The 27,772-nt window shown below is 45.2% G+C and overlaps 1 protein-coding gene across 1 annotated transcript in view; it reads right to left on the bottom strand.

Annotated features, from left to right (window-relative positions):
• The window catches only part of LOC138570303 (zinc finger protein 354C-like), a 471,916-nt gene that overhangs the window by 389,582 nt on the left and 54,562 nt on the right, over positions 1-27,772 (bottom strand). The window contains exon 3 of the mRNA XM_069649079.1: positions 12,302-12,428. Within this exon, the coding sequence (XP_069505180.1) occupies positions 12,302-12,428 (127 nt within the window). The remainder of the gene's footprint in view (positions 1-12,301; positions 12,429-27,772) is intronic.

The raw sequence follows: 27,772 nt of genomic DNA, 5'->3' as shown, positions 1-27,772 counted from the left end.
ACCTTTCTGCTGGATACCTAACAGAGACTTGAGCATCCACGTGGCGCCGGACCAATCTGTCTCTGGTATTGTATCTTGGCTTCAAAGTTCAATCACTCATCTGCTGATTAATTGTGTTTGTGTCGCTTGCCACATACGCTTCATACAGTATTCTCTTCAGTTTTCAGCATACAATGTTGCTGCTTGAAAACATGGCTTCAACACAGACCGGTCTGGTATCAGTCTCCCCAACTCACTGGCTGTGCTGACTTCACTGGCGCTGCTTTTTTGTAGGAGCCAAGGACAGTACCACGGCAGCAAACGGTTCTCCCCGCCTTGACTATCGAGGTGGGACAACCCCGGGTACCTCTGACACACAACGCAGCGTTCTTCAGCCTCGATTTCTGGTCTTACGTTTTGTATTCTCAAAGGTTCATGAAAGTAACGGTTTTCCATTGAAAAGGTCAAGGGCACTTCCCTCCTCACAATCCTCCTCGGTATTGCTGTCTTTCATCTTGTATTAAATTGCCACCTTGGAACTGCTCCTTCCTTATGTGCTTTCCTGTGTGTAATGGTCAGTGATTGCCTGACCATGCCTGACGATTGTAGTGGGACATGTCAGGTATACGGCTCGGACGTTAGTCCGTTTTCTCTCACAGTGAGCTGTGTTTGTGTTGGGAAAGGCGGGCAGGGGGGATTGAGTTCCTAAGCATCCTACCTGGTAGGATGGGGTAAAGATGTTACAGTGAAGGGGATACTGCTTCTCGTCATACGGTGCCTCACTTCCACTCCCCGGGCATCCCTCACCTAGGTGATGCTCCCGCACTGGTCCACCTCTAGGAACTGGATCCAGAAGCGATGACTGTGTCCTGGCTTCTGAATGACAGATCCCTGGGGGCTAGCAGACGAGACACCTTCAGGTTTCTCACAAAATATATACATTCACCTTTGGGGGCTCTGAGAAGAGAACCAGCACTTAACTTTTAAACACAGCTACAAATACTTTTCAGGTTATAGTGTAGGAAAGCAAGTGAAGTAAAGAAATGAACCAGGTAAGTGATCAAGACTTTGAGAACTAATAAATTGAGAAGAAATAAGTTAACAAGCACCACACAAAACTTTGGAACCAAAGTTCTTAGAAATCCTTCCCTAGCTCCCCTGTTTCACCCCCTCCCCCCAGCCTACTTCTACAGGAGTCCGGCCTGCTACATTCTGGTTTCACCATCACCGTCTTGTGGCCAATGCTGGATTTGACTTTTATGGACTTCATTGATTCACGGTGCATCACCCTTTCTCAACTCTCACGCTGGACTTCCTTTGCATCTTGTACTCATGGTGGCCCTGAATCATGCTGTTCCCATCTTCATCTTGTATCCTGCCTTGCAACATTATGTGTTACTATTGACTTCTGCAATTGTATTCGCTCTCCCCTCTTGCTTCTCCAGTCTTTTTGACTGCTTACTCTCTGTTCTCTTCTCCTCTCCCTTTCTCCGTTTTCCTATCTCGTCCCCTCCTCCCCTTACTTTCTTCTATGCACTTACTCTATCAGAATTGTCCCTGGACCTAGTATGATAGTAACCTCGTCTGTCTCCTCCCCCTTCCCTTACTTGTCCCCCCCCACCTCATCTCCAGCACTATCTGAAACATTGTCAGGCCTAGTACGATAGTCGCTTGTTTTGTTCCTCCCCTCCTTTTCTGCAACCCTCTCCCTAACATTTTGTTTTCTCTGGCACTGCCAGAAATATCGTCAGGCCTAGTACGGTAGTCACCTGTCTGTTTCCATTTCCTTCCCACTCTCCCCCTCCCTTCCTTAGCTATGTCTTAGCTCTTGCACTATCTGAAATGTCGTCAGGCTGAGTACGATAGTTCATTTCACATCCTTACTGTTCATGGCCTGTAAGAATGCCAATGTATTTTCCCTTGTTCCCTCCCTTGCCTTGAAGCGCTTTGAAACACATTGGGCTTCATTACACAGAAGGCGGTAACCATGGCGCTATTAGCGCCATGGTTGTCGCCGGTAATTTACCGATTCCGCCATGGTGGATGGCGGAATTACCGCCCCATTCCAAGGTTGGCGGGGCGGTAATTCCCCATTCACCATTGGCCCTTCCCCATTCCCATTTGAGTCCCCATAGGGCTCAATGGGAATGGGGAAGGCGGTAATTACGGTACCACAAAATGCGGTACCGTAATTACCTCCAAGTAATTACGTCCCTTTGCGGGTCCCGTCCTTAACAGCTGGTAAAACCAGCCGTTAAGGTAGGGACCCGCGAAGGGACCTCGTAGTAAGGCGGTAAGGGATTACCGGTACCGGTACCAGTACCCTTACAACGGTACCGGTACCGGCACACTACAGGTCTGCTTTCCGGAGTTGCTGTTCCGGCAGGTGGGACCCTGCCGTGCACAGCGGCCACAGTAAGCAGACCTACACTGAAGCACCGGCACCGTTACCAATGGTGCCGGTGCTTCTGTGTTGCCCATTCGGATGGGACTCAAATAATAATGGGGATTAACATTTTCCGGCGCCTGACTTCACAGTCCGTGAAGCCAGGTGCCGGAAAACTTCACAAGTCCTGCTAAGGTTTAAATACCTTCTCTGGGATAAACTGTTTCCCAGAGCAGTGAAGTGAAATTGACTTTACTTACATTTGTAACTTTCTAGACCCAGCACACACTATCTTACCATAGGGTGCTGGAGGGGTTACCTAGTATCCCCTTTGTCTAGATTCTCATGTAACATTTTTATGTTACCCTTTCTACAATTAATGGCTGGTGGCAGTGGTTTAATTTTAACTACCATTGTGTGTTTCTACCGCGGGCTGCGTTCGCAGCTGCAGTAAAGCACCCATGGGTGCCCATTTTGTCAAAATGGACCCGGTACTCTTTTTTCGCCATTTCTTGTTGGAAAGGTCCTTCTTGAGATTTACTCTGTGCGCCTAACCAGGTTTGGTCCCTTTGTTCATTTTGTCTTTGGCGGGATTCACGAGTGAAACCCACCTATGGCTACAGCGTGTCTGGCAGGGCAGGAAGCGAGGGAGGTGTCCAAAACTCCCTGTGCTTAATCCCCTTGGTTACAGGAATGCACCCAAAGGTGATTGGCTGGCTCCTCAGAGGACAGCCACCCTGTTGTGTGATTGACAGCTAGGATGCAAATGAATGGGGGGAACCTGCATAAAAGGCGAGGTCTTTTGTTTGGAGGGCAGAGTCGACCACGGGACGAAGGACTCCGAAGAAGAACTTGGAAGAGATGCCTGCTGCAACTCTTGGACCGTTGGTTTGCCCGGTGAATCCCTGCTGCTGTGCTGAAGCTCCGAATTCACCTCGACTAGAGAAGCCCTACAACGGACGACTTCTCCCCTTGGGTTGGTGGGACCAATCAACCCCAAAGCAAACTCGTCTGGACATCCTCTAGGAGCAGGCTGTACTTCCATTGCTGCTGCAGGAACCAATTGCCAGGGAGAGGAACACCAGAAGCGAGTGTCTCATTTTTAAGTGGGACCCGAGCTCCAAGAAGATCCTGCGGACTCCCATGAAGCATTACTGACCAAGCATGAGCCACCTGAACAGAGTGCTAGACCCCAGATACGAGGAAAGTCCATAAGGTATCTGAGAAAGTCGCCTCAGGGTGTATGAAGTGTCTGTGTGTCAACCCAAATGGGTATCTACTGATTTAAAGAAACTGAGAGTGTGTATTTTTTAAGTATATTTTTGTGTTACATATATTTTCTCCCTTCTAAAGAAGGCTTATCCAACTGACTGTTAAATTAATAAATAATACTTTAATCAAGAAACCTAGAGTGCAAGTGTTTATTTGAATACCTGTCACTGTGAATCTCTATGTTGCAACCCTACACCTCACATTGACCCCTCTTGAGATAAGCCTGGCTGCTCAGTCACTCTACCAGCTTGTGTAGTACATGCCTATACCAAAGGTTGGGTTAACTATTGCCAAGTGGACAGGGCTGGTGCAGTCTCCCACAGGGTACAGCATACACTCTTGCCTGACACCCTCCCAGTGGTGGAAGTCCCTTTTGAGAGGTTGGGGATTGACATTGTTGGTCCCCTAAACCCTCAAACTTCTTCAGCCAACTGATTTATATTGGTTGTGATAGGCCTGCAAACACAAATACAAATATTCTCTTACTGTGCAAAAAATCTAAACTTGCAATCAAATGCTAATAAGTCTAGAATTGTCATATTTACTAACAGGAAAAGAAAACTATGCTCCTTCAAATGGTCAATAGATGGTATTCAAATTGAACGAACACTTGCACTTAGATACTTGGGCTACAATCTATGTGATGCGTCATCTATAAGCATGTGGAGGACGGCTTTAAATCAAAGCACTAGGCCGCTTATCTCCCAGATGAGAGTCATTTATAGACAATCCTGCAGATTCTTGATGCTGCCGGTGATAGAATTCTACACCTTAAAAGTTGAGGCGATTATTTTATGTGGACTTGACATGTGCCTGGCAAACACTGAAACATTGCTGGATAAACTGCAGGGGTGCATATGGAAGCAGACTCGGAAGATTAGCCAGTATTGCGACGTGAACTCGCTTTCTCTTTGCCAGCTTCAAAATTCCAGTGGAGACAATAAAACAATTACGCGAAAATGAATAGTCCGTCACGTAAATCCTTATATGAAAATCTATCTCAAATGCTCAAAGATGCCAACCTGCTCTCTATGGCAATCTATGACTGCAAAATGAAGAAACCTTTTCTGAACATGAATGCAAATGTTGAGGATCTATGCATCCGACCGGACTATGTGGAAAAAAACTTTATGAATACGATTTAATTAATACCATTGAGGCTCTCAGTAGCTATGGCATTTATAAAGAATATGCACAGTTCTCAACAAAAAGAGGTCCTCGTATGGCATACTTTTTATGTTTTCCATGTGATAAGGCTCGGGCACTCTTTTTGAGATTCAAATTGAACCAATTTCCGACAAATGACGGAATCATCCAATGGCTATTTTGTAGAGAGGCAAATTCTACTGGGGCTTGTCGTTATTATTTGTGCAATGAACAATCAGACACCCTAAAACATCTAGTAATATTTTGTAAATTCTTTGAGGACCCTAGAATATTGGCCTTTGGTAAATTCAACTTGGCAGACACTGCTATGTCAAGAGAATGATTATGGGTCCGATGTATGTGGGGTAACTCTACCTCTTTGTTATTGTCACTGAATCGCTGAATGACTACCATAAACATTGAACTAATAGCAAAAATGTGTGTTGATTCAGACATATGCTATCAGACGATGTTTTTTAAAAAAAAAATGCAATATAATAACTGTCTTTGTGTGTAATTAGAAAACCTTTTATGATATTCATGAGACTGTTGGACTTAATACAAGATGTTTAAATCACTTGGTAATCTTAACAATACAAACTGTTGACTAATTTTAAAATGCATTTTATATATTTTGCACAATTGCTATTTGCACAGGAATGTCAAAACTCTGTGACCTTGTTTTATTGAGTTCTTAGTTTTGTATATATAGTTATTTGTAACTTATACCTATGGAACATCTGTTTTAGAGGCTCTGACATGTTTCAGGTACCAAAAGGCGGGTAATGAATGAACTGCAAACTAATCTCAAGTTTAATCTATACTCTTATATACTTTCTCTTGTAAAAAGCAAGCTGCAACAATGTGGTCTTTTATGGTATTATTATACTTCTATGTATGTAATTATTCTTGAACATTAATCACATTAGAGCCTTCCAACATGTGTTAGTTATCTTATATGCAAATGTATCTTTCTTTTTATGTAATCCATTTGATTGTCTGTGCGTTTAAATCGGTCTTAATAATGTTGTAAAAGTTTGTTTACAAACTGAATACAATAAATAAAAAAATAAAAAATAAAAATTGGTTGTGGTAGGCCATGCTACCAGGTATCCTGAAGCCATACCTATGGGAACTGTTACTGCTCAGGCAGAGGCTAAGGCCCTCCTTGGTATCTCTACCAGGGCTGGTTTTCCTAAGGGGGTTCTCTCTGACAGGGGGTCACAATTTATGTCCCACTACATGCAGGCCATGTGGAAAAACTGTGGAGTGACCTGCAAGTTCCCAACAGCCTACCATCCCCAGACCAATGGGTTGGTAGAGAGGTATAATAGAACTATGAAGAGCATGATAGGGGCGTAGGAACCCCTTAGAAAGAAGTGGTATCTTCTACTGCCATGCCTTCTCTTTGCTTATAGAGAAGTCCCTCAAGCAGGGGTTGAGTTCAGCCCCTTTGAACTGCTCTGTTGTCATCCGGTTAGAGGCCCTTTGGCCCTGATCAAGGAAAGGTTGGAGAGTACTCCTTCCCTCAAGCCTGTGCTAGGTCTCCATAGGAGAATGGCACTCATGATGACAAAAGCTTCTGATAACTTGAAAGCAGGTCAGGCTCTGTTATGTTATTTGGTGAGCGCCCTCGGGGAATGTAGTCCAGGTCAGTTGAGAGAGTAGGGTGTCATAGGGTGCTTGGGTGCACCATTTATGTGTGCAGCTGATGTAACTGCCTGATGTTAGCTGCATCCTAGCATTAGGTGTGGTCGTATCGAGGTCGGTTGAATGTGTGCTGTCTGGCGGGTGGACACCAAGACTGGGTTCTGACTGCGTTAGGCCTGTAAAACGCTTATGTGTGCAGCTAGGCCGGTTTGTCATGGGACATAACTGCATTTTATTAGAATGATGAGGTGTTTATGGGGCAATGTTCATATGTGAGCACCTAGGCCGAAATGATTGAGGGGTGTAGCTCCACTCTAATTGTATGATGGTGTAGAGTAGAGAGTAAGCATAGTGATATGGGATGAGAGTGTTTGCGTGGAGCTATGGTCTAAGGAGATCGATATCTGCTTTTCAGGGATGCGGTTGCTTAATAGCGAAATAATAAGTGCATTCAGTGATGAGATTGTTCGGATCTCATTGGGATTAGTCATCAGGTTGCTGGGGTTCAATCGCTTCAAAAGGTTGTGGCTCGTATTACAGAAAGAGACATGTTTTTAGAGCTTTGCGGAATGTCATATAGTCTTGGGTTGCCTAATATGAGGGGGAAGCGAGTTCCACAGATTTGGAGATTTGGAGCCAAGGTTGAGAAGGCGGATCCTCCGATCCTCACAGAGTTCGAGGTTGGAATCACTAGAAGGAGGGCGGTGCTTGATTTTAGGGTGCGGGATGGGAGGTATGGTTTTATCTTTTCTTGTAGGTATATTGGGCCGGTCTTGTGCTCGGTGAGTGATGCATAGGGTCTTGAAGGTAGTCCTTCGTCCGACTGGGAGCCAGTGGAGGGTTCAGATGTGGTCTCTTTGATCCAGTGCAAGGAGCAATTTTGCAGCAATGTTTTGGGTTCTTTGGAGTTTGTTGAGTTGGTATGCTGGGGCTCCTAGGTATAGGGAGTTGGCATAGTCCAGTCTCGACATTACAATAGACATAACTGCAGCAAGTCTGTTCGGGTAGGAGAGGTAGGGTAAAATGCCTCTGAGAAGTTTGAGGTGGTAGAGATAGCATTTTTTTGACACGTCGATCTAACGGGAGAGGGTCAGGCCTGTGTCCATAGTGCAGCCTAGGTTTTTCACTGTATCGGAGGGGGGTAAGAGGAGGGCCCAGAGATGGTGGCCATGGGAGCGGATGTGGTAGAAGGGCAGTATTGCTGCACACCATGATTTCAGTTTAAGCAGGGTTCAGAAGGAGGTGGTTTATTGTCATCAATCGATCAATATCGCGGAGACAGGATTCAAGGTCGGGAAGGGGGTTTGTGCTTGACTTGGGAAAATTGGCCTGACCAGAAGGTCAACATGGTGGAGTTTACTCCAGACCAGCTTGTTCTAGTTATGGTACCAACAAGGCAGAAGGCCTTACAGGATTGGACCCTTCAAGGATGTGGGTAAACTTGGAGAGGGCAATTATTTAGTGGACTTGGGTGATCCTAAGGAGGCCCCTAGGATCTATCACACTAACCGTCGGAAGGGCTTATGTTTCCAGACCAGAACTAAGAGTTTTGCGCCTAGCCTCTGATCAAGAGGATGAGGACATTGAGCCACTCCCTGATCTCCTCAGGGGACAACCTTCAGGTTAGACAATTGAAGGAGTAAAACTCTCTTCAGATCTGACTCTGCAACAACAGGAGGAGTGCAAGGCTCTGTTAAATCAATTTGCCTCCCTGTTTTCATTGACACCAGGCTTGACCCCTTGAGGCCAGCATGATATTCTCAATGGTGAAAGCCTCCCTGTCAAAAGCAGGGGTTACAGAATGTCAGACCATGTACGATACCACATAAATGAAGAGGTCAAGAAGATGCTTGATCTTGGGGTAATAGAGCCATCTACACGTCCATGGGCTAGTCCAATAGTACTAGTGACAAAGGCAGGATCCAAAGAGTTGAGATTCTGTGTGGACTATAGAGCTCTTAATGTAGTCACCAAGACTGATGCCCACGCTTTACCTAGGACAGATGAGCTGGTGGACAAGCTTGGTTCAGCCAAGTTCCTCAGTACAGTACATCAGTCTATTGGCAAATAGCTCTGACAGACCATGCAAAGGAGAAAACTGCATTTTCAACCCCACGAGGCCTCTACCAATTTAAGGTTACGCCTTTTGGACTCAAAAATAGGCCTGCTACATTTCAGAGGATGGTGAATCAAGCTCTGAATGGGATGGAGGACTTCTCCATGGGATACTAGGATGACATTGCAGTCTTCAGCCCCACTTGGGGAGAGCATCTTCACCACCTAGGATATGTTTTTCAGGCTCTTGAACAGGTCCATCTGACTATAAAGGCAAGCAAATGTCAAATTAGTCAGAGTAAAGTGGTCTACCTTGGTCATGAGGTAGGAGGAGGTGAAATAAGGCAGTTCCCTAGCAAAGTACAAGCTGTACAAAACTGGGCCACCCCTACTACTCAAACCCAAGTGAGAGCCTTTTTAGGTCTCACTGGGTCCTACAGGAACTTCACAGAGAATATGGGACCATTGCTCCTCCCTTGAATGTGATCTCCTCACCCAAATTCCCCAGGAAGGTCAGGTGCATGAGGAGTGCACTAAGGCTTTTGAAGGACTAAAGAAAGCCCTTTGTAAAGCTCCAGTCCTGAGTGCTCCTGACTACAACCAATCCTTCATTGTGCAGACAGATGCTTCCAATACAGTGATAGGTGCAGTTTTGAGTCAGCTGGATGAGAAAGGCAGGGAACACCCCATCTGCTTCATCAGTAGGAAACTGAAGGAATCGGAGACAAGGTGGGCAACCATAGAACATGAGTCTTTTGCCATTGTGTGGTCTCTGAAGAAGTTTAGACAATACTTGAATCCTTCATTGTTAAAATGGTCAATGAGCCGCCAGGGGTTTGATTTACCATAGAGCACATGTCAGGGTGTAATCACCAAAATGTTGATGGTCTCTCCAGGATGTTTGACCGGCTAGATTAGAAGATTCATCCAGGAGTTGATTGAATCCTCCAGTCCCTTAGTCTGGGGCGGACGAGCGTTAAGGAGAATTCTCATTGGTGCGAATTCCGTTCAACCTTAGAGACCGCCAGCTCTTTTGCTGGACTTTAGGACTTTTTAATTTTAATCCTGGAGTGAGTGAGAACTTGTTCATCTACTTTTTTATGGTGACACACAAGATCTATGTGATTTGTCCGCGAGTAAATTACCCGCAACGGAAATGTCTGCATGGGAAATGTACACAATAAAAAATGTTTGTACATTTCGCTTGCAAACATTTCCATTACAAATCACACAGATTCAAACACACACCCTCACACATACCCTCACTCACACCTTCACTCATACCCCCACCCTCTACTTACAGTTCCTTCAGACGCGCCATGTCCCTGCAGCGCTGGTTCCCTTTCACTTTCGTGATCGGGAACCGGCGCCGGAGGGTCAATTTTTTTTTATTTTTTTTTTATTTTTAAACTTCTGTTCAGGTGAGCTGCGGGGGTGTACCCCGCAACCCCCGCCCAATATACTGTATAGTATAGTGAGCGGGGTGTTGCGGGGGACACCGCCCCAGCCCCATACCAACCCCACCAAATCACCTAAACACATACCACGAAAAGTTCAAACTTTTGGTAGTTAGAATTTTTCGTGGTGTGCGTTTTAGGTCTTTTGGGGGGTCGGTCATTTTTATTCGGACATTTCGTCCTATTCCAACACACAGCACCTTCAATGCAGTTTCACAGAGAAATCCTTTAGATTTCTCTTAAGGTTTAAATACCTTTTCTTGGGTGAACTACTGTTCCCAAGAGACGTAAAGTGAAATTGACTTTACTTACCTTTTCCCTATATGGGTCCAGCACACACCATCGTATGTGGAGTGCTGGGGGGTTTCTTAGAAGCCCCTTTTCCTACTTACTCATGTAACTTTTTTATGTTACCCTCACGACTTTAAATGGCTGGTGGCAGTGGTTTAATTTTCCTAACATTGAGCTTTTCTACCAGAGGCTGAATCCTCAGCTGCAGTAAAGCACCCATGGGTGACCACTGTGTCAAAATGGCCCAGTCTTCTTTTTTTTGACATTTCTTGTTTGTGCGGGCTTTCTTGGGTTGTACTCTGCGCCAAACCAGGTTTGTTCATTTTGCCTTTGGCGGGCTTCAGTACTGAAACCCGCCTCTGGCTGTAGTGTGTCTGGCAGAGCAGGAAGCGAGGGAGGTGCCCGAAACTCCCTGTCCTTAGTCTCCTTGGTTACCTGAATGCACCCGGTGCTGATTGGCTGGCTGGCTGTCCTTGCAGGACAGTCACCCTGCTGTGTGAGTGACAGCTAGGCTGTGCATGAGAAACCTGCATAAAAGGCGAGGTTTCTTGGACTGAAGGCAGAGTCGACCACTGGACGAAACATCCGATGAAGTAATCGTGAAGAGAGGCTTGTTGTATCCTCCTGAACCGTTGAACTGCCCGGTGAAGCCTTGCTGCTGTGCTGAAACTGCTTTTCCGAATCGACTAGAGAAGCTCTGATGAGGACAACTTCTTCCCTGGGGTTAGTGGGACCAACTAATCCCAAGACGAATTTTGCTGGAGGACCTTCCCCAACTGGCTGTACTTCTTTGCTGCTGCTGGAACCGAGTGCCAGGGGTTGAGAAATCCGTAGTCGAGTGCATAGTCTTTAAGCTGGAGCGAAGATCCTGAGGACCCTCCCAAAGCAGGATGACCCAAGCTCAAGGCACCTCACCAGAGTGCTGGACTCAAGGAGCGAAGAAACTCCATCAAGTGTCCACAAGATCCTCGGTGGTGCTATTTGCCAGTAGCTGAATCCGCAAAGTGCCGCTGAACTGAAAAGAGCCCGTAGCTGCTGTAGACCTTCAAACTGCAGTGCAGTAGTCCTCCAGACGTCCTCCCTCTTGTCCCCCAACTGAGGCCAAGGAACACAGGACCTGCAGGACTGCAACCAGAACAGAAGCCCGCTGGATCCTCTTCTTCTAACCTAAGCTACTGTTCTGACTAGCGGTACTTACCTCTTTGCTTTTCTCAGTTGTGATTGGCAGTAGCTGCCTTTCTAGAGTTATTCTAGCTATAACTTTTCACAAGTGTAACAGCTGTGGCCCAAGTGATTTTCTACAACAAACTCTCTAACTTTGTGTAAGACCTTTTGCTATCTAAGAAGTGCCTTGGCTCCATAGATTTTGTTCCAAATGGTATTTGGCTGTCCTAGCTCCCTGCAGACTCTTCTGACCCACTGACTTTGATTCTAACTGTCCCACATAGGTGGTACATTGGTTTTTAACCAGTATTGCTGGGAAAGGTATTATCCAGACTTCATTGGGAGACTAAAAAGTGTTCACATGCTCTGAGAGCCTGTTAACCTTTGTCCTTCCCTAACCTTTTCCTTTTCCACAATCTCAGAATTCCACCAAGTATAGAAAGTGATATATACATGCCAATACTGTCCTAGTTTGTGAAGTCACCTCAGGGTGTAGGGAGTGTGTAGGAAGCATCTCTAAAGAGTATCTACTTGCTTTGCGTTGATTCTGAGAACGTGTTAGGAAGTGTATTTTTATTGTTGCACAATGCCCTTTTTAAAGAAGGCTTATTTAAAACTGACTGTTGAATACATAAATAATTATTTTACTAGAAAACCATGCGCGCAATTGTTATTTGGATACTTGTATGTGTGGATTTCGATGCTACAGCTCTACAGCTCACATTTTCCCCTCTTGAGATAAGTCTGGCTGTTCAGTCCCTCTACCAACTTGTGTAGTACAATCTTGCCTAACACTCTCCAATGACACCCGCCTCAACGCCCATTTCATGCTTCCAGAGACTATATTCTAGCAGTGGCGACAATCACTGAGCAAGCAAGATGTATTAGCCGCAGATCTCACCCAATGCGATCAGGGTTCTGTGAATGTCCTTCATCACATCTGTGTAAAGTTCCTGCTGCCATCCTTCCAAGCGTTCCCACTCTTCTTCCCAGAAGTAGGCTACAACATTGTGGAAGGTCACTGATGCCTGCAGAAAGTCACACATATGAAAGAACAGGCTCCAATGTCATATGGGAAATCTCTGACAACCAAGACACCAAATAATTTATCAGCAGAATGTGATGAGCAGGGGTGGGTCACCAAAGCAAGAAAAGAAATTGTTTACATGCACACATTTTGACAAACAGCTGCTGAACACTTTACAGAGAATATACAGTGCAGTGGGGAGTGCTGCAAATATGAGGTGCTGTACAGGTCGACGCTTGGTGTGTGGAGTTCACGGGACATGGTTTTGTGGAGTGGCTATTTACATTCCATCAGTTTAATAACTTTCTCAAATGCAGGGGCATCGATGCATGGACGCACAAGTTCTCATAATGAGTGCGGCTGTAAAACAGCACCAAACTCCTTTACCATAACTACCACTTGGTCAAGCAGATTTACCAGCATTTACATAAGCAGTAACTGCAGCTTTATTTCTGGAGTCTGTAGGATTTGATGGGGATATGTGCGGAATTGCTGCGGGTACGGATATTCAACTATCTTTGGCATTGAAGAGGAGGATTTACTCAGAGCACTTGGCTGTAGGTAACTCCTCCATTTCAATGGCAACTCTGTGACAGTAAAATGGCAGTCATGGAATCGTTGCCACTTTACCACCATTTCTTCCCTCACCTCTGAACTCGTAATGCGGCACAACAGATGGCGTCAGCCAGTTCTGCTTAAAGTTACATACTACATGTACAGACAGAAATACCAGTCCTACCCCCAAATATTCTATGTAAAGTTCCAAAGGTCCATGTGTTTAAAGGTACACTAGAGCATCTTACCCAAGAGCGTATGGTTATTCAGTATGCGCCAGGGATAGTTGAACTTATGTCTCAAGCTTAGAAGGGATGCAGTGCTCCAGATAAGATGCTGAACTGGGAGTATTTTACTCCCTATTTTTTAAAGTTCTGAGTAAAATAATAATTTAGGGAGCAAAAATCTAAGTCATATTCCCAGTGCGAGCATTTTATAAGCGAGTAAAAGTATGTTTTAACTATAAATCAGAAATGTTTAGTAATACATATTTCTTTTCACCTAGTTATTCATACACATTAAAAGATATATGTTGACCTAATGGAATCAGGCAAGAACAATAGTAGATTCTTGCTGTGGCACTACTGGTCCAAACGACCTTGGAGTTGCGTGTGTGCAGGCAGGGGAGGGGGCAAGCTTCTGCGTGCCTCTTTCCTATTTTCTGTTGGGAGTATTTGTACTCCCTATTTTTTCTTTTTTGAGAGTATTTGCCCAATTCTAGGGAGCAAAAGTGGCCGATACAGCCCTTATCTGCAGGGCTGAGGAGATGGATGCAGGTTTCCTAGCAATCAAACTAGGAGTGATCCTGGTAGCACAAAGGTTGCTAGGGGACCACAGAAAGTGGAAAGATGATGCAGTGGGTGTCCCCACAAGTTGGTCTGTCTTTCTAAGTGCTTGGGGACCCAGTGCAGCGCTAGTGATTTTGTGCAACATGTTATATCAATGGGGGGTACCATAATGGACTGGGCTCTAAAAACCGAAGTACTTCACCATTATGAGCACCCCCTAGAAGCCGGTGCCCAGTCTTTATTTGGAAAGGACCACTGAGGCCAAGAGGAACTGTAAATACCCAGCCTACAGAGGGTGCCCCAGGCCAGTGCCCACAGTGGTCTCTAGTGTCCTTGGGGGGAGGGGAAAGGTCTCAGAACTGCACCTGTTCTTCCATTTACTGGGGAAGTATAGGCTCTTTGACCCAGCACCCTGCCTGTGGATTTAAGGGTCAAAGAGGCTTCTTCGCAACAGGTGTCCTATGTGATGAGCAAGCAGAATGTGGCAATGGTGTGTGAGGCAGGCATGGTATCAAGAGAGACACAGACGCAAAAGTAACAGTTTGAACACCTTTATTGCAACACTTTGTTGGGTTGGTGTATTGCCTAACTGGCCCAAATTCTAAGGGGGTTGTTCCCTCAACTGATGTTTCTATGGGCCGTTGATGACTGTAAGTCCTAAACCAAAGTTCATCTGCGTCAAAACCTATGCTGGCCCTCACTCTTAGCCAAAATGTGATAGGGGATCTTCTTAAAGGAAAAATGGTGGCTCAAAAAGAAATGTAAACCAAAGCTGCTTTCAGGTAGCCTTACCATTAGGTGTAGTTCTGCCAGTTTAAGAATAGGTCAACTCAAAAGTAGCCAGTTCAACTCAAAAGGGTGCCCTTCCATCTTCCAGGTAGGGCTCTTGCAGCAGGACAATACAGTTCACAATGTATCTGGGTCTCTTGGGGTTCCCTTCCCTAAACTTGGACCCCTCTGGTTCCAAAACAAAAAGTCACAGTTCATTCCAGGCCTCTCAGGGTTCCCTTCCCAAAGTCTAGGCCTCTCTGGGTCAAAGATTCACAGTTTCTCAAATGAGGATTAACCGTTCCTTTCAGGCCTCTCAGGGTTCCCTTGCCCTAGTGTAGGCCTCGCTCCTTTAAACAATATCTTTCACAGTTTTCGGTGCTCATACACCTCTTGTCACAAACAAAAGTTCACCAAAATGTTCAAACACAAAACACTAAAAGTCAGCACAGGAGCAGTGTGAGAGACTTACAAGAACGCCAGGTTTTTGGCTCCTCCCCGGTGTGACCCTCTCTTTACACTCTGCACTCTGGTTTTTGCCATCTTTCCTTTCTCATGCCTTTTCCTTCAGTTCTTGCTTTCTTTCCGGTTTCTGCTTGGCTGTGCCTCTTGCACAATTTCTTGTTCTCCTGTGCCTCTTGCACAGTTCTGTTTCACTTGCCGTGCACCCTTGCACCTTTTCGCTTTGACGTGCTGCTTGCACATTTCTATTTTACTTTCGGGTTGCTCGCACTATCCCTTTGCTTTCCACTCCTTGACTTTACTTCTCTCTGTTCTTTTCTGCATCCACGCCAGTTGCGCACCTGTTTTTCCTTCCGCTTTCTTTCATCTCTTACGCTTTGTCTTTCTATTGCGGTACTCGCTCGGCCTTTCACACTTTGTTCTGTCGAGGTCCCCGCTCCAGCCACCTACATGCTACTGAGTTTCTCTTTCACGAAACTCACCCGTAGCGCAGCGCTGGCAGGCAACCTCTTTGGGACTGGTGTGTCGAGGGCAGGGTCTCACCACCTGCCCTTCAGACACCCTTAGGACCTGCACATGTCCCAAGAGAACGAGCACTGGCTAGACATGGCCGATAAGTTACAGCTCTCTCCAATCTGGCTCCATGGAGACATGGCTCCCTCGCCACGCTGCAGCCACTCTGACACACCGGATCAGTGTCCTGGCATCGCATTCTCCTCCTGTTTCTGTGTGCAACTCCAGCTACAACCTACGACTCCCTGGCTTCCCTGATCCAGCAAGCATCCCCAGTTCGCTCATTTCTCCTGGTAGATCTAAACCTTTTAAAGTATAACTGAGAGTTAGTGGAGTCAGGTGTGCATGGATGAGGTAAAGTGCCTGACCTTGAGACAAAAAGGAGAGAACCTTGGCTGTTCAGCCAGCGGTGTGTGCACACTCACTGCTCTCCAAAGTGCCTGACCTTGCCTGACTCCATTAGTGGGACAGCCTAGTGGTGAGATGTAGTAGGCCTTTCCTTGCATCCCCATGCTGTTCCTATGGGTAATCCTTATTGCTCTCGATCGCCTCTTTCTCATACCAGTACTTATTGGAAATGGGGTGGTGGAGATGGGGTGAGAATGGATATAACCCATAAAGGCTGAGGGAGAGTGGGTTTGTGTACAATTGGGTAAGGGGGAATACCATGTCTCTCCCGTGGGTATTCTCCTCCCAACCCCCTGTAACCCTCGACTCAGGCTATCCTCCCTCGCTTGTCCACCCCCAGGGTCGGGATCCAAAAGCGAGGGCCCTTCCATGGCCACCTGAATGGAAGATCCTGGGGGAGTAGGTGGGAGAATACCATCAGGTTTCTCACAGACCCTTGCCCTATGCAGTTTGGAATGAATTGCATCACAGCCAAACCTCGAAAGGAAATGTATGTTTCCTTGTTCTGAGCCCTTTCGATGTTCCACTGAGAAGCAATAGGGTTGCAAGTCGAAGAACCATCGTATAACTCTTGGGTTCGACTCTTTCCTTTGACTGATAGATGATAGGGGGGACGGTCAGTGATCAATCTACATTTTCAGCTTAATAAGTAGCATTTAAGATGTACAATGGGAACTTTATGGCTAGTGCTTCTAATTCGATCGCTGAATAGTTATTTTCCCGGGGAAACAGTTTTCGACTAGCATATAGAATGGGATGTTCTAGCCAGTCATGGTTCGTTTAATATACAATAACAATAATAATTTGTATATAATAATATAATACTTTCTGAGATGAAACTGCACCTAACCCAGCCAAGGAAGCGTCGGTCTGTAATATGAAGTCCTTCGAAAAGTCTGCTATCTTTAGAATAGGGCTTTGACATAATGTATGTTTGAGGACCTGATAGCATACTTTGTCCTCTTCATCCCATTTAAGTTTCTGGGGTTCTGCGTTTTGTAGTTTGTCGGTCAACCTGCCAGTTTTACTGGAAAAGTTAGGTATGAATCTCAGACAATGTCCAATTAACCCTAGGAAAGATCTTAAATCCTTTTTAGTTTTGGGTGTAGGGGATTCTCTAAGACAGCTCAAACCTTTTCCTCTTGAGGTTGAACACTGTAATTTCTGACAAAAAAAAAAAAAACAGGTATTTAACGGCAGGTTGGGCCAATTTGAATTTCCGTGGATTGGCCGTTAATCCTGCTTTTCTTTAGGCTCATACACAGATGGTACGCCGATGGTACAGACGGTCTTCCCAGGTCTTACTGTGGATTATGATGTTGTCAATGTATGCCCCGCAAAATTCCGAATAAGGCTGCAGAATCTTATCCATCAACCTTTGGAAAGTTGCTGGGGCACCATGTAATCCGAAGGGTAACACTTTAAACTGATATAGAACTATCTGGGTGGCAAAGGCAGTCTTTTCTTTATCTGGTTCAGGCAGTGGGACTTGCCAGTAATCCTTGGTTAAATCTAGGGTGGATAAATAGATGGCACTAACCAATTTATTGATAAGATCGTCAATACGAGGAATTGGGTAGCCATCAAAGGCTGAGATGTTGTTCACCTTGCGGAAATCTATGCAAAATCTCCAATTTGTGTCTGGTGTTTCCACTAGCAGAATGGGAGAGAACTAGGGACTGGCAGATGGTTCAATTATGCTGGCCTGGAGCAATTTTGATGACAATATTTCTATGTGCCTTATTGGGGTCATATACTACCTTGTCTGCAGGGGTGCCAATATGATGGTATATTCCTTTCACCTGCCAGGCTCGTCCCAGAAAACATCTGGGAATTGGTCTATCAACTTAAGGAGATCTTGTTGTTGAGTGTTAGTAATATCAGAGGGAATTACAGTGTTATTATTCACCTGTTCCAGTATCAAGCAAGATAACACTGTGCCATTAGACTCAGAGATGTTCTCCTTCCACTCCTTCAACATGTTTACATTGCAGACCTGCGTCTTCTGGCAACGGTCTGGTTGGGTGAGTTTCTAATGACATGGTCCTGTCCTGTCCAATACCTCATATGGCCTATGCCAATAAGATATAAGCTTGTTGTCTGAGGTAGGGAGAAGCACAAGGGCCTTTTGCCCGATGGAAAATGACCTAAGGGAGACCTTTTCGTCATAAGACTACTTTTGTCGGCTTTGGCCTCTACCAAAGTGATATTGTACCAGGGATCGAACAGCGGTCATATGTTCCTTTAACCTGGAGGCTGTGTGGGAGAATGGTATTTGAGCTTCTTCCCTTTCCTCCTATGTTTCTCGGAGCATGTCTAAAACTTCTCTGGCTTCTCACCCATAAATTAATTTGAAGGATGAGAAACCAGTGGAGGCTTGAGGAGTTTTTCTTATAGCAAACAAGGCCCACAGAATCATCTGATCCCAGTTGGTTCCATCCTTATCGACTAACTACCTAAGAATAGTCTTAAGGGTCTTGTTAAACCGTTCAACTAATCCGTCCGTTTGGGGATGATAGAGGGATGTTATCAAGGTACTTATATGAAATAGCTTGTTTACCTCCCCATGAGCTTACTCATAAATGTTGTACCCTGGTTTGTTAGGATTTGTTTAGGGAAGCCCACCCGAGAGACAAAGGAAAGCAAATGTTTTAGTATTTGCTTTGCAATAAACCCTAGCTTTTGGGAATACAACATTGTGTCTGGCGTGTCAGTTCATGTGTGGTGATTTGCCTTGTTTCCACTACGCGAGAGTCCCCTAGGGGCCCCTTCAAGATGGCGCCCGAGCAGGGACCCTTCCCCACTTGTTCCATCGTGTACGTTGTAAGATAAGAAAGGCGGAGAGAACGGCGAGGACGGGACGATCGAGCCGGGATCAAGAGGTTTTCGGGGCGCCCCTGTGTAAGTGATGAGACTAATATGCAGATCTGCACACATCTGATCCCTGATCGACGTACCCGGCCAAAGAACAAGGAGGCGAGGGTCCCGAAAAGAGGCAGAGCCAAGAGACACAGACACGACGTCATTGGTTGCATCAGTATACGGACGAATTGTGTCTTAGAAGACAAATTGACTTATCAGGTGAGTCGTACCCCGATTTGAAATAGCCCTGATATTGGTTGAGAGTTGACTTTTCAAAATCAAACGCCCAGTGTAAGGTTGATTAGCCGAGGGTAAGGTTAAAACATGCCTGGGGTATTGTCCACCTTAGCAGTGTTTTTCCGCTGCGGTAGACAATCTTTGGAAGATGGCCAAGTTGCACCACCTGGGGGAACGCCGGCGTACGAGATGTATGTAAATCATGGTGTGGGTGCGATAATGTTCTGTGAGATTTGGCATAAGCAAACCAGAAACCAAGAAGATTTTCAATGGCCGATTAATGGGAGTTTTGAGATTGAGAGAATAGATAACTTGGAGAAGGTGTTGATGAGAAAGAAAGCACGTCCCGCAGCATTCGATATTCTAAGGGACTAGAGAAGGGAAGCTATGCTTCGTTGGAGAAGTAGAGAGAAACATGCACGCAGGCATAAATCAAAAACTGAAATAGCGGAAGAAAAGGAGGAGGAGGAGTGGACTGAGAGTCTGAGAAGGACAGGTAGACGCGAACAGTTGAACATAGAAAGAATATACCCACAACGAGAATTGCATATAGCAGATGATTTAATAGAAAAAATGTTGACCGATACAAAGTGGGGTCCAAGACCAGAAAGTAAAACAAACGCGTCAGGAACCACTGTTCAGCCCCCTACTGTTGCCCAAACCCCTGCGCCCCTCCCAATTGTTCAAATTCTAGCACAACCGCAGACTGCGCACATAGCACCTCTCATTAGCCAGCCAGTACCACAACAGTCACTTCCCGTTCCTGTTATCCCATCCGCACCTCCCGCCCTAGAAACAGACACAGTCCTGTCCGTCCCACCCGCGGTTGAACTTGAAACTACGGAGGCGAGAGATGGGACAGTACAAAGTGGATGCACAAGAGTGACCTGCAGTGCGATCAGCAAGGAGAGGAAGCAGGAATTGCAAGTTCAGGCAGAGATGTATATAGATGGGAACGTTGGGATGACAGCATTGGACTCGATGTATGACTTCCGAAGAAGCAATGAAAGACAGGTAGTGTTGGAATGCATGGGTGAATATTTAGTGGGAAGATGGAAACAGTTATTTGGGAAATTACCGCCACAACGATTGTTAGATTTAAATGCATTAGCACGTTGTAGAGAAAGAGATGAAGAAGTAAGGGAACATGTATATGGACTTTTTGAGCTTACAAATGACCTTGATAATGAATATGCTGAAATGTTTACCACACCTGGGTACAGGAGTAGGGATATCAGGAGGGATAGGAAGAATGTGGCATCGCCTCACATACAGCGGCGACATTCGTCATCATCAATACAGATAGGCGATAAACTAAAGGTATGTGTACGAGAGGCGCTAAGATGGATGTCGGATCCTAGTACTCCTGCAATGGATATACATGACATATTCGATGAATATACTACGCCCATGAAAAGAAAAACACTGCAGGCGATGGGTGAACATTTAATAGACAAAGATATAAAGGAAAAGAAGGTCAGCCCCCCCCCGAAATAATGGTGATATATAAGAGGGCACTAGAACGAGGGAAACAGCCTTTTCGCTTGACTTGGGGATATTATTGCATATGAGGGAAGGGGGAGGAACAGCGAGTGCGGCATTTCCTATGAGAGAGGTCCCACCTACCTATGTGCCCAAGGTAGAAATTCCTGCAGCAGGCACTGTAGCGGCGCAGGTGACGCCAGCACATTATACTGCCCAATATGTACATGTCGACTTTTCCAGGCAGGAAGTGAATAACATAAAACAGACGATTGCTGATATTTGAAAGAATCCCGCAGGATTTTACAAAGAGGTAGAATCCTGTCTGGAATATTCCGTGCTTACCATGGGTGACATAGATTTAATATTCCCAGTGATCCTGCCGGCAGACATAAGGAAGCAGATAAGAAAAGTGGATGATATAACGGCCTATGGAGCCACCTGGGCGGATTTAGTAAAAGAAGACAGGGATAAAGAGGTTGGAGGGAAGCGAGGGGCGAACATGGTAGCATTACCAGGACAAATTATACGAAGATTAAAAGAGATGGTTCCAGAGAAAAGAATCCAATGGGATAAGTTGACTGCATGTGTGCAAGGCAAGGAGGAGCTAGCTACAGACTATTTCAATAGGTTTGAGGAAGTGTTCACAGACTTCAGTGGGCAGGATGTGAGCTCAGAAGCGGGGAAAAGATTATTTGTTGATAAGTATGTGAGGGGGTTAACTCTTCCAATTCAAAATCTGATAATGACATCCGAAAGTGCGTGGCAAGCAAAAACGCTGGGTGAAGTATTACATATGGCACAATATTATGAGAACAGGGTAAATGCAGAGAAAGAAAAAGAGGCAAAAGATAGAGTAACTTTGAAGACGAGAGTGCTACTTCAGCAAGTAGCGGGACACAACAGAGGGAGGGGGAACGCACAAGGAAGGAGTAATTCAGATATGCATGGAGGACCGTTGGGACAGAATCAGTGTGCATACTGCAAAGAGGAAGGGCACTGGAGAGCGCAATGCCCACATTTGAAAAATAGAACTGGGGGAGGTCAGAGAAGACAGCACCGGGGGGCACCCAGGAGCAAATGGACCGAATAGAAATAATATGCAGCAGCACCAAAGTAACCAAGGAGGTCAGAATCAAGCTTAGCATCAGAACACTACCAACCAGAGTCAGGGCCAGAGTAACCAACAACATGGGAGTACCCAGAATGGGGGAGCTAGAGGAAGGGATGGGAACATTTCCGATACACAACAAAATGCGTATTACAGCAATAGCAGTGATTACACATCGGACGATGTGTTATTCCCTCAGTAGGACAGCCCAAGACAGGGGTCGGAACCAGTGTCTATTCCCGTGAATCAGAAAGGACCCTATGTAGAGATGAGAGTCGGGGATACAGAGCACCATTTTCTTGTAGATACGGGAGCGCAGAAGTGTTCAATAGATCATCACTTGGTCAGGGAAAAATAATATTTCTGTAGGGTTCGCAGGTACACCACTAATTAACCCAGTGTCCCAATCAGTCCCAGCAGCAATAGTACTATTCACTGAGCATTGTCCATTTCTCTTAACAGATAATTGGGGAGAAAACCTTTTGGGATTGAATTTATTGAAAAAACTAGGTGCAGTTATTCATTGCACTCCCGATGGTGTGTTTTTAACAATTTGGCCGCAAGATGCACAGGTGTCTGAATTTTTTGTCTAAACCTTTGCCAGGAGAGTTGAGTAAGGTGCCAATCTGTATATGGGCAATAAATGACAATGATGTGGGATGCTTAAAGATAGAGCCAGTAAAAGTGATTTCGAAAGAAGGGGTCACGCTGCCGCGTATTCCACAGTACAGAATTTCAGCTGACGGAGAGCAAGGATTGAAAATGATTGTTTCAGATTTGGTGAAATTAGGGGTAGTTGAGGAAATTGCAGGTAATACATGCAACAGCCCCATTCTTCCGGTATACAAGAAAGGAGATAACGAGGTACCCTATCGTTTCATAATTGATCTGCGCGTGTTAAACAAGGTAGTCGACCCTCAATTTCCCTTAGTGCCAGACGTCACCACCATTTTGACAATGATAACTGCATCAGCAGAATACTTTAGAGTGATTGACTTAAAGAATGCTTTCTTTAGCATTCCAGTGAGCAAGGACAGTAGATATTTGTTCGTGTTCACTTTAGGAGGACGGTCATTCACATTCACGTGCATTCCACAAGGATACACGGAAAGTCCGAGTATTTACAGCAGGGCATTGAAGGAACAACTAGATATGCTAGAGCTACCAACAGGTTGTGTATTGCTACAATATATAGACGATGTGTTGGTCGCTGCAGACACAGAGGAGATATGTAAAGAAAGTACCATTTTACTGTTAACACACTTAGCAGTGCATGGCCACAAAGCCAGCTTGAAAAAATGTCAGTATTGTCGAAAGGAAGTAGCGTATTTGGGTTACTTACTTTCGAAAGAAGAGAGAAGACTAACGCCAGAGCGAATAGAGAGCATTTCTGATATGCCTATTCCAAAAACACAGAAAGGAGTCAGAGCCATAATAGGCATGACTTCTTATTGCCGGCAGTGGATTGGAAACTTAGCGTAAATTGTGAAACCAATGGTGGCCTTGACGAAAAAGGATGCTGTGATGCCTTTGCAGTGGAATGAAGAATGTCAGAGAGCATTTGAGTTGTTGAAAATTGCATTATGTTCTGCTCCAGTTTTGGGCACACCAAATTATGAGAAGATTTGTAGACTGTATGCGAAAGTGAAGGATGTGCATTGGCTGTTTTGACACCGGAACAAGGTGGAAGAAATAAGCCATGCAGCTATTTTTCTTCCGCGCTGGACCCTGTAGCGTGCGCACTGCCACGATGTTTGCGAGCTGTTGCAGCGGCTGCTGCGTCAGTGAAACAAACGTAAGGGATGGTATTGATGGTGCCACATGCCATAGACGTTCTACTAAATAGAACACAGACGCAACACCTCACCTCTGCTAGACTGACTAGATATGAAATCATCTTATTCGCGCCCCACATCCAAATTATGAGGTGTAGCGCTTTGAATCCAGCAGAATTAATGCCACTGCCCACAGAAGAACTTGGTGACAACGAATCACCTCCCCATGATTGTTTAAGGAACAAAGGGGAGAGTTGATTTGAGTGACACCCCAAAGAAAGAGCCAGATGGAGAGTTATTTTGTGACGGCTCTTGTTTTAAATTAGCTGATAGCACATCAACTGCCGCCTGCGCTATCACTACCCTAGAGAGCATTGTAGAAAGCAAAAGAATTCCCTACAACTCGGCACAAGCCGCAGAAATAATAGCCTTGACCAGAGCCTGTGAGATTTCTGAGAATTTAAACGTGAACATATATACTGATAGCCAGTACGCCTTTGGCATGGTTCATAACTTTGGCCGACTCTGGGCTGAGAGGGGTTTCTTGACATCCCATGGGGCCAGAATCCAACATGGCCCTTTGATTTTACGATTGCTGTCTGCACTCACGTTTCCAAAGCACCTAGCAATGATTTAAATACCAAAATGATGACAGTACAGTCTGAGTAAGTGCCTTGCATGATAGAAGATGGGTTGCCACTGTCAAAGAAATGCAGGCCGAAGCTACTGCTGATGAGATACAAGGGTTGAAAGGGGCCCCTAGGGGTCCCTCGTGCTATGGAAACAAGGCAATAACCATACACGAAAAGATGAGCCAGACACCAGGTTCAAATTCCCAATGCTAGGGTTTATTGCAAGCAAAAATAGTCTCAATTGGCCAATTCTGGTCTCACGCCCCGCAACGTGAGTTTCCTAGACCTCGAGGGACGCAAGAGAGCGAATTACGTACATCAGTTACATATATACAAAATGTATATCATACAAGCAGCAATGTCATGTTTAACACCCCCCTTTGGTTAGCTTCTTTGAACTCGGGATGACGATGGACATTTCCGACGGGTATGACAATTATGACACTTTTGATGTCTATTCTAGTAACAATGTGCAATTTAGAAAGTGCGGAGGCATCTTTTAGTTGTTGAACAGAACACGGTGGTTCTGTTCTTGGAAGCAAGCTGCACACGGGGGAAGAGCCACATTCCATGCTCTGCTATCTATGAGGTACTATTCGTGTCCTGGGAGCCGACATGCTCCAAAGGGTTTTGCGAAGGGGGGCCGTAGGAAGAGCATAATTCAAGCCTTTAGCTGTTTTATTCTAACATATTCTACCATCGTACGAGACTGGCTGGCAGCTGTGAAGTGATTAAATGCCCTGCAGCTCTCTCCCAAGGCTACAGAGAGGGAGCGTGGGCATTCCTTTCTGGGCTACTCATGAGGAGTTTCAAGAAACTCCTCAGTCCCGCGACCTTGTCCTTTCATATTCAGACAACAATGTTAACAGTTGAGCAGAGTAAGCAGAATTCGCAAGAATTGCAAGCTGCAAAGCAGTTTTAGACAGAAAGCAATGAGCAATGGTTAACAAGCAAAATGGCGATTCTTGCTACATTTAAAATGGCCGCTTGTTGGTCAAGCATAGCAGTCTATATTTCTATAATTCGGTGCATAAGACGGTTGGCCTACGGCCATCAAGTTACGCCTGTCATTCAAATGAAGGGTATTCACTTTTCCAGATTGACAAACCCTCCTTTTGAACGTATGCCAAACGTCTTATTCATTCATTGTATCCTCCTCCGATGAGGATAAGTCTGGGGTACCTATGTCTGAATCATCTTCATCATTAATGTCTATAGCCATGAATTGTTTTACTGTTTTTGTTTCATCAGTGTTTCTGTTATTTTGGTCATGCGTTTGTTTTCCTCTCGACACCATGTGCATTCATCCCTTAATACATCCATCAGTTATTTCAGTGCAAACTATTGGTAAGCATTGTATGCAACAGCAACATGTTATGAATATACCAAATACCATCATTAGTACCGAAATTAACTTCCATCCCCAAGACCGCAATAATCCCCAAAACCAGGATCCTATTCCCCCAACGCCCTTCTTCAGTAGAGAGTGTGGAACTTATGACATGTAATTTCCGGATTGCTTTAAATATCGTAGGGGAGTAATCATCTATATACACACAGCATGCAGTTTTTACGAGTTTGCAAACTCCCCCGCGATCAACTAATATATCGAGAGCCATCCTGTTTTGTAGTGCCATTAGTCTTATTCCTTTTTCTTCTAACGTCATATTCAATAAAATATCCGTTGTTGAATCTATTGTTTTTTTTAATATTCCAGACGGTTTTCTTATATTGTAAGAATTTTCTATTTGGGACAAGAATGGTATAAATGATTTGGCTATATCCATTGCTATCATTCCATCCTCGCTACTTTTTGAGTTCTACCTTTTGTTCGTCTGGCTACTTCTGCTGTCTCCAAGAGGAACACTCCTGGAAACAGTAGACCTAGGTAGCATGTACCTCCCCAGTTCCTAGGTAACCATGGATATGCTTTTTCCCCACATATAAACTAAACAGGGTCCCCTACGTACACGGGTTCTATTTCGTGTTTTAAAACCACTGTGTTCAGGCAGTTGCTAAACGTTCCTACTTTCTAGGAACCTTTTTCTGTAAACATAGGGGAGCAGTTTCGGGGCTGTGATCCACTGTATAGGCAGGGGGCACAGCATCTTTGTTCCATTCATCCCTCATTCGAAAAGTCATTACTGATGTTTTTCTGCTGGCGGGGTTGGTCTATTTTGCCTATATAATCTATCTAGTCTTGTTATCTTTCGGGTATTCTTCCTCTTGGGTTCTAGTGAAAACACGCGAGCTTTGTGGAATATGGAACAATCCACAGGTCTCATGATCACTTCCTCAAATTCATTCATATTGGTCTCATCTAGCTGACCCCTATTACTCTTGTTCCATTTCCCAAAGAACATTGCACGCAATGTTACTTCACATGAATAAATCAATGGTAACCGTTGTACATACCAGCCTATCCCTTTCCCACCGTGCTGTGGTAAATGGGCGCAAACCCAGCAATCTTTTTTCTTTAAAACCACATGGGTCATGTTCATGATGAGCAACAATGTATTGTTGCCGTATCCTTCTCTATGTCTTTCTTCCATTGGGGGCAAAGTACCAGTGATTACATGAACCGGGCTTTCAGTAGCTGCTTTTGGCAAAAGTGTTTCTAATGGGTGCACATACTCCAGGAACCATAGTGTAATAGCTGTTATTGTTGGTACTACCATACTTAAGAAACACAGGACCAATGTCCAAATCAGTACCTTATTCCTTTTACCATGCCTTTTCCCTAAATTTACAGTCTCTAAATCTATCGTCTTTTCAGCAGGGGTGCAGGAGGAGGCTGAAACCGGTCTTGATTTGTTCTTCATCGTCCTTCATCTTGCTGGCAAAGTTCGTCCCAAATGTCTCTCATTCTCGATGCCAGAAAAGTTCAACGAAAAATGTCACAGTTCAATTCTGACAGCCCTTTCACAGCCTAGATCACCTATCCACTCCGAGCAAGATTAGTTGTTCTTTCTCCTACTGCTCAGACGATTTCTGAGCAGTTCTTTATTGATAGAGTACTAAGTGCATCCAGCTTGTCCCGCTCTGGCTTAGGACACATGTACTTTTATAAGCGCACTGAGGAGCCGTGAGTCTTGAATTGCCCGACTTGCACAACTCTCACACTTCTCTCCTCTACGCCCCTGGCTCCTACTCCGTCCGTGAGTGGAACCAAAGGCAAGAGAAAAGCACCAAAGATCTGTGGATCACTTTGCCTGTCGAGGCCGCAAATTATACCGGTTCACTCCTGGTATTGTATGATCCGTGAATAGTGCCGTTGCACTTCCAGTATCAGGTTCAGTGTCAGCCTGTGGCATAATGATGGGTAGCGATGAGCGCCGTGGCAATGATGTAGTTTCTTTCTTTGGCTTTGGTGCATTTGTAGAAACTGGTGGGCGCCAAAGGGGTACACGCGTTGTTTCTGCTCGTGTTTGCAATGCAAGGTTTGTGTCGCTCGGCAGTGATGTTCTTTCTGCTGGGCAACATTGGGGGACTTTTCGCACTCTCCCCTTACTGGCAACCTCCTCAGGCTCTGTTTCGAGTTTCACTTCTCGCTTGGGCTTTGTTTCAACTTTCACTTCTCGCTCAGGCTGATGCTGTGGCAATGGACTGGTAACAGTTTCTTTCGTTTCCGAGACTGTTTCCTTTCTCTGGTTGTCGGAAGTTGTCAGCAGTCCTGGGAATCTTTTTGCATGCGTCGCGTAGATCCATGCCTTCCGTCCGTCTACTCGGATGGCCGTTTGCGTTGCCAAAAG

The sequence above is a fragment of the Ambystoma mexicanum genome, chromosome 2q (genome assembly GCF_040938575.1).
Source record: "Ambystoma mexicanum isolate Mex_15411 chromosome 2q, UKY_AmexF1_1, whole genome shotgun sequence".
In the NCBI taxonomy this organism is placed as follows: domain Eukaryota; kingdom Metazoa; phylum Chordata; class Amphibia; order Caudata; family Ambystomatidae; genus Ambystoma; species Ambystoma mexicanum.
Note: the sequence above shows the minus strand (reverse complement) of the source record. Positions and strands in the feature narration are given on the sequence as shown.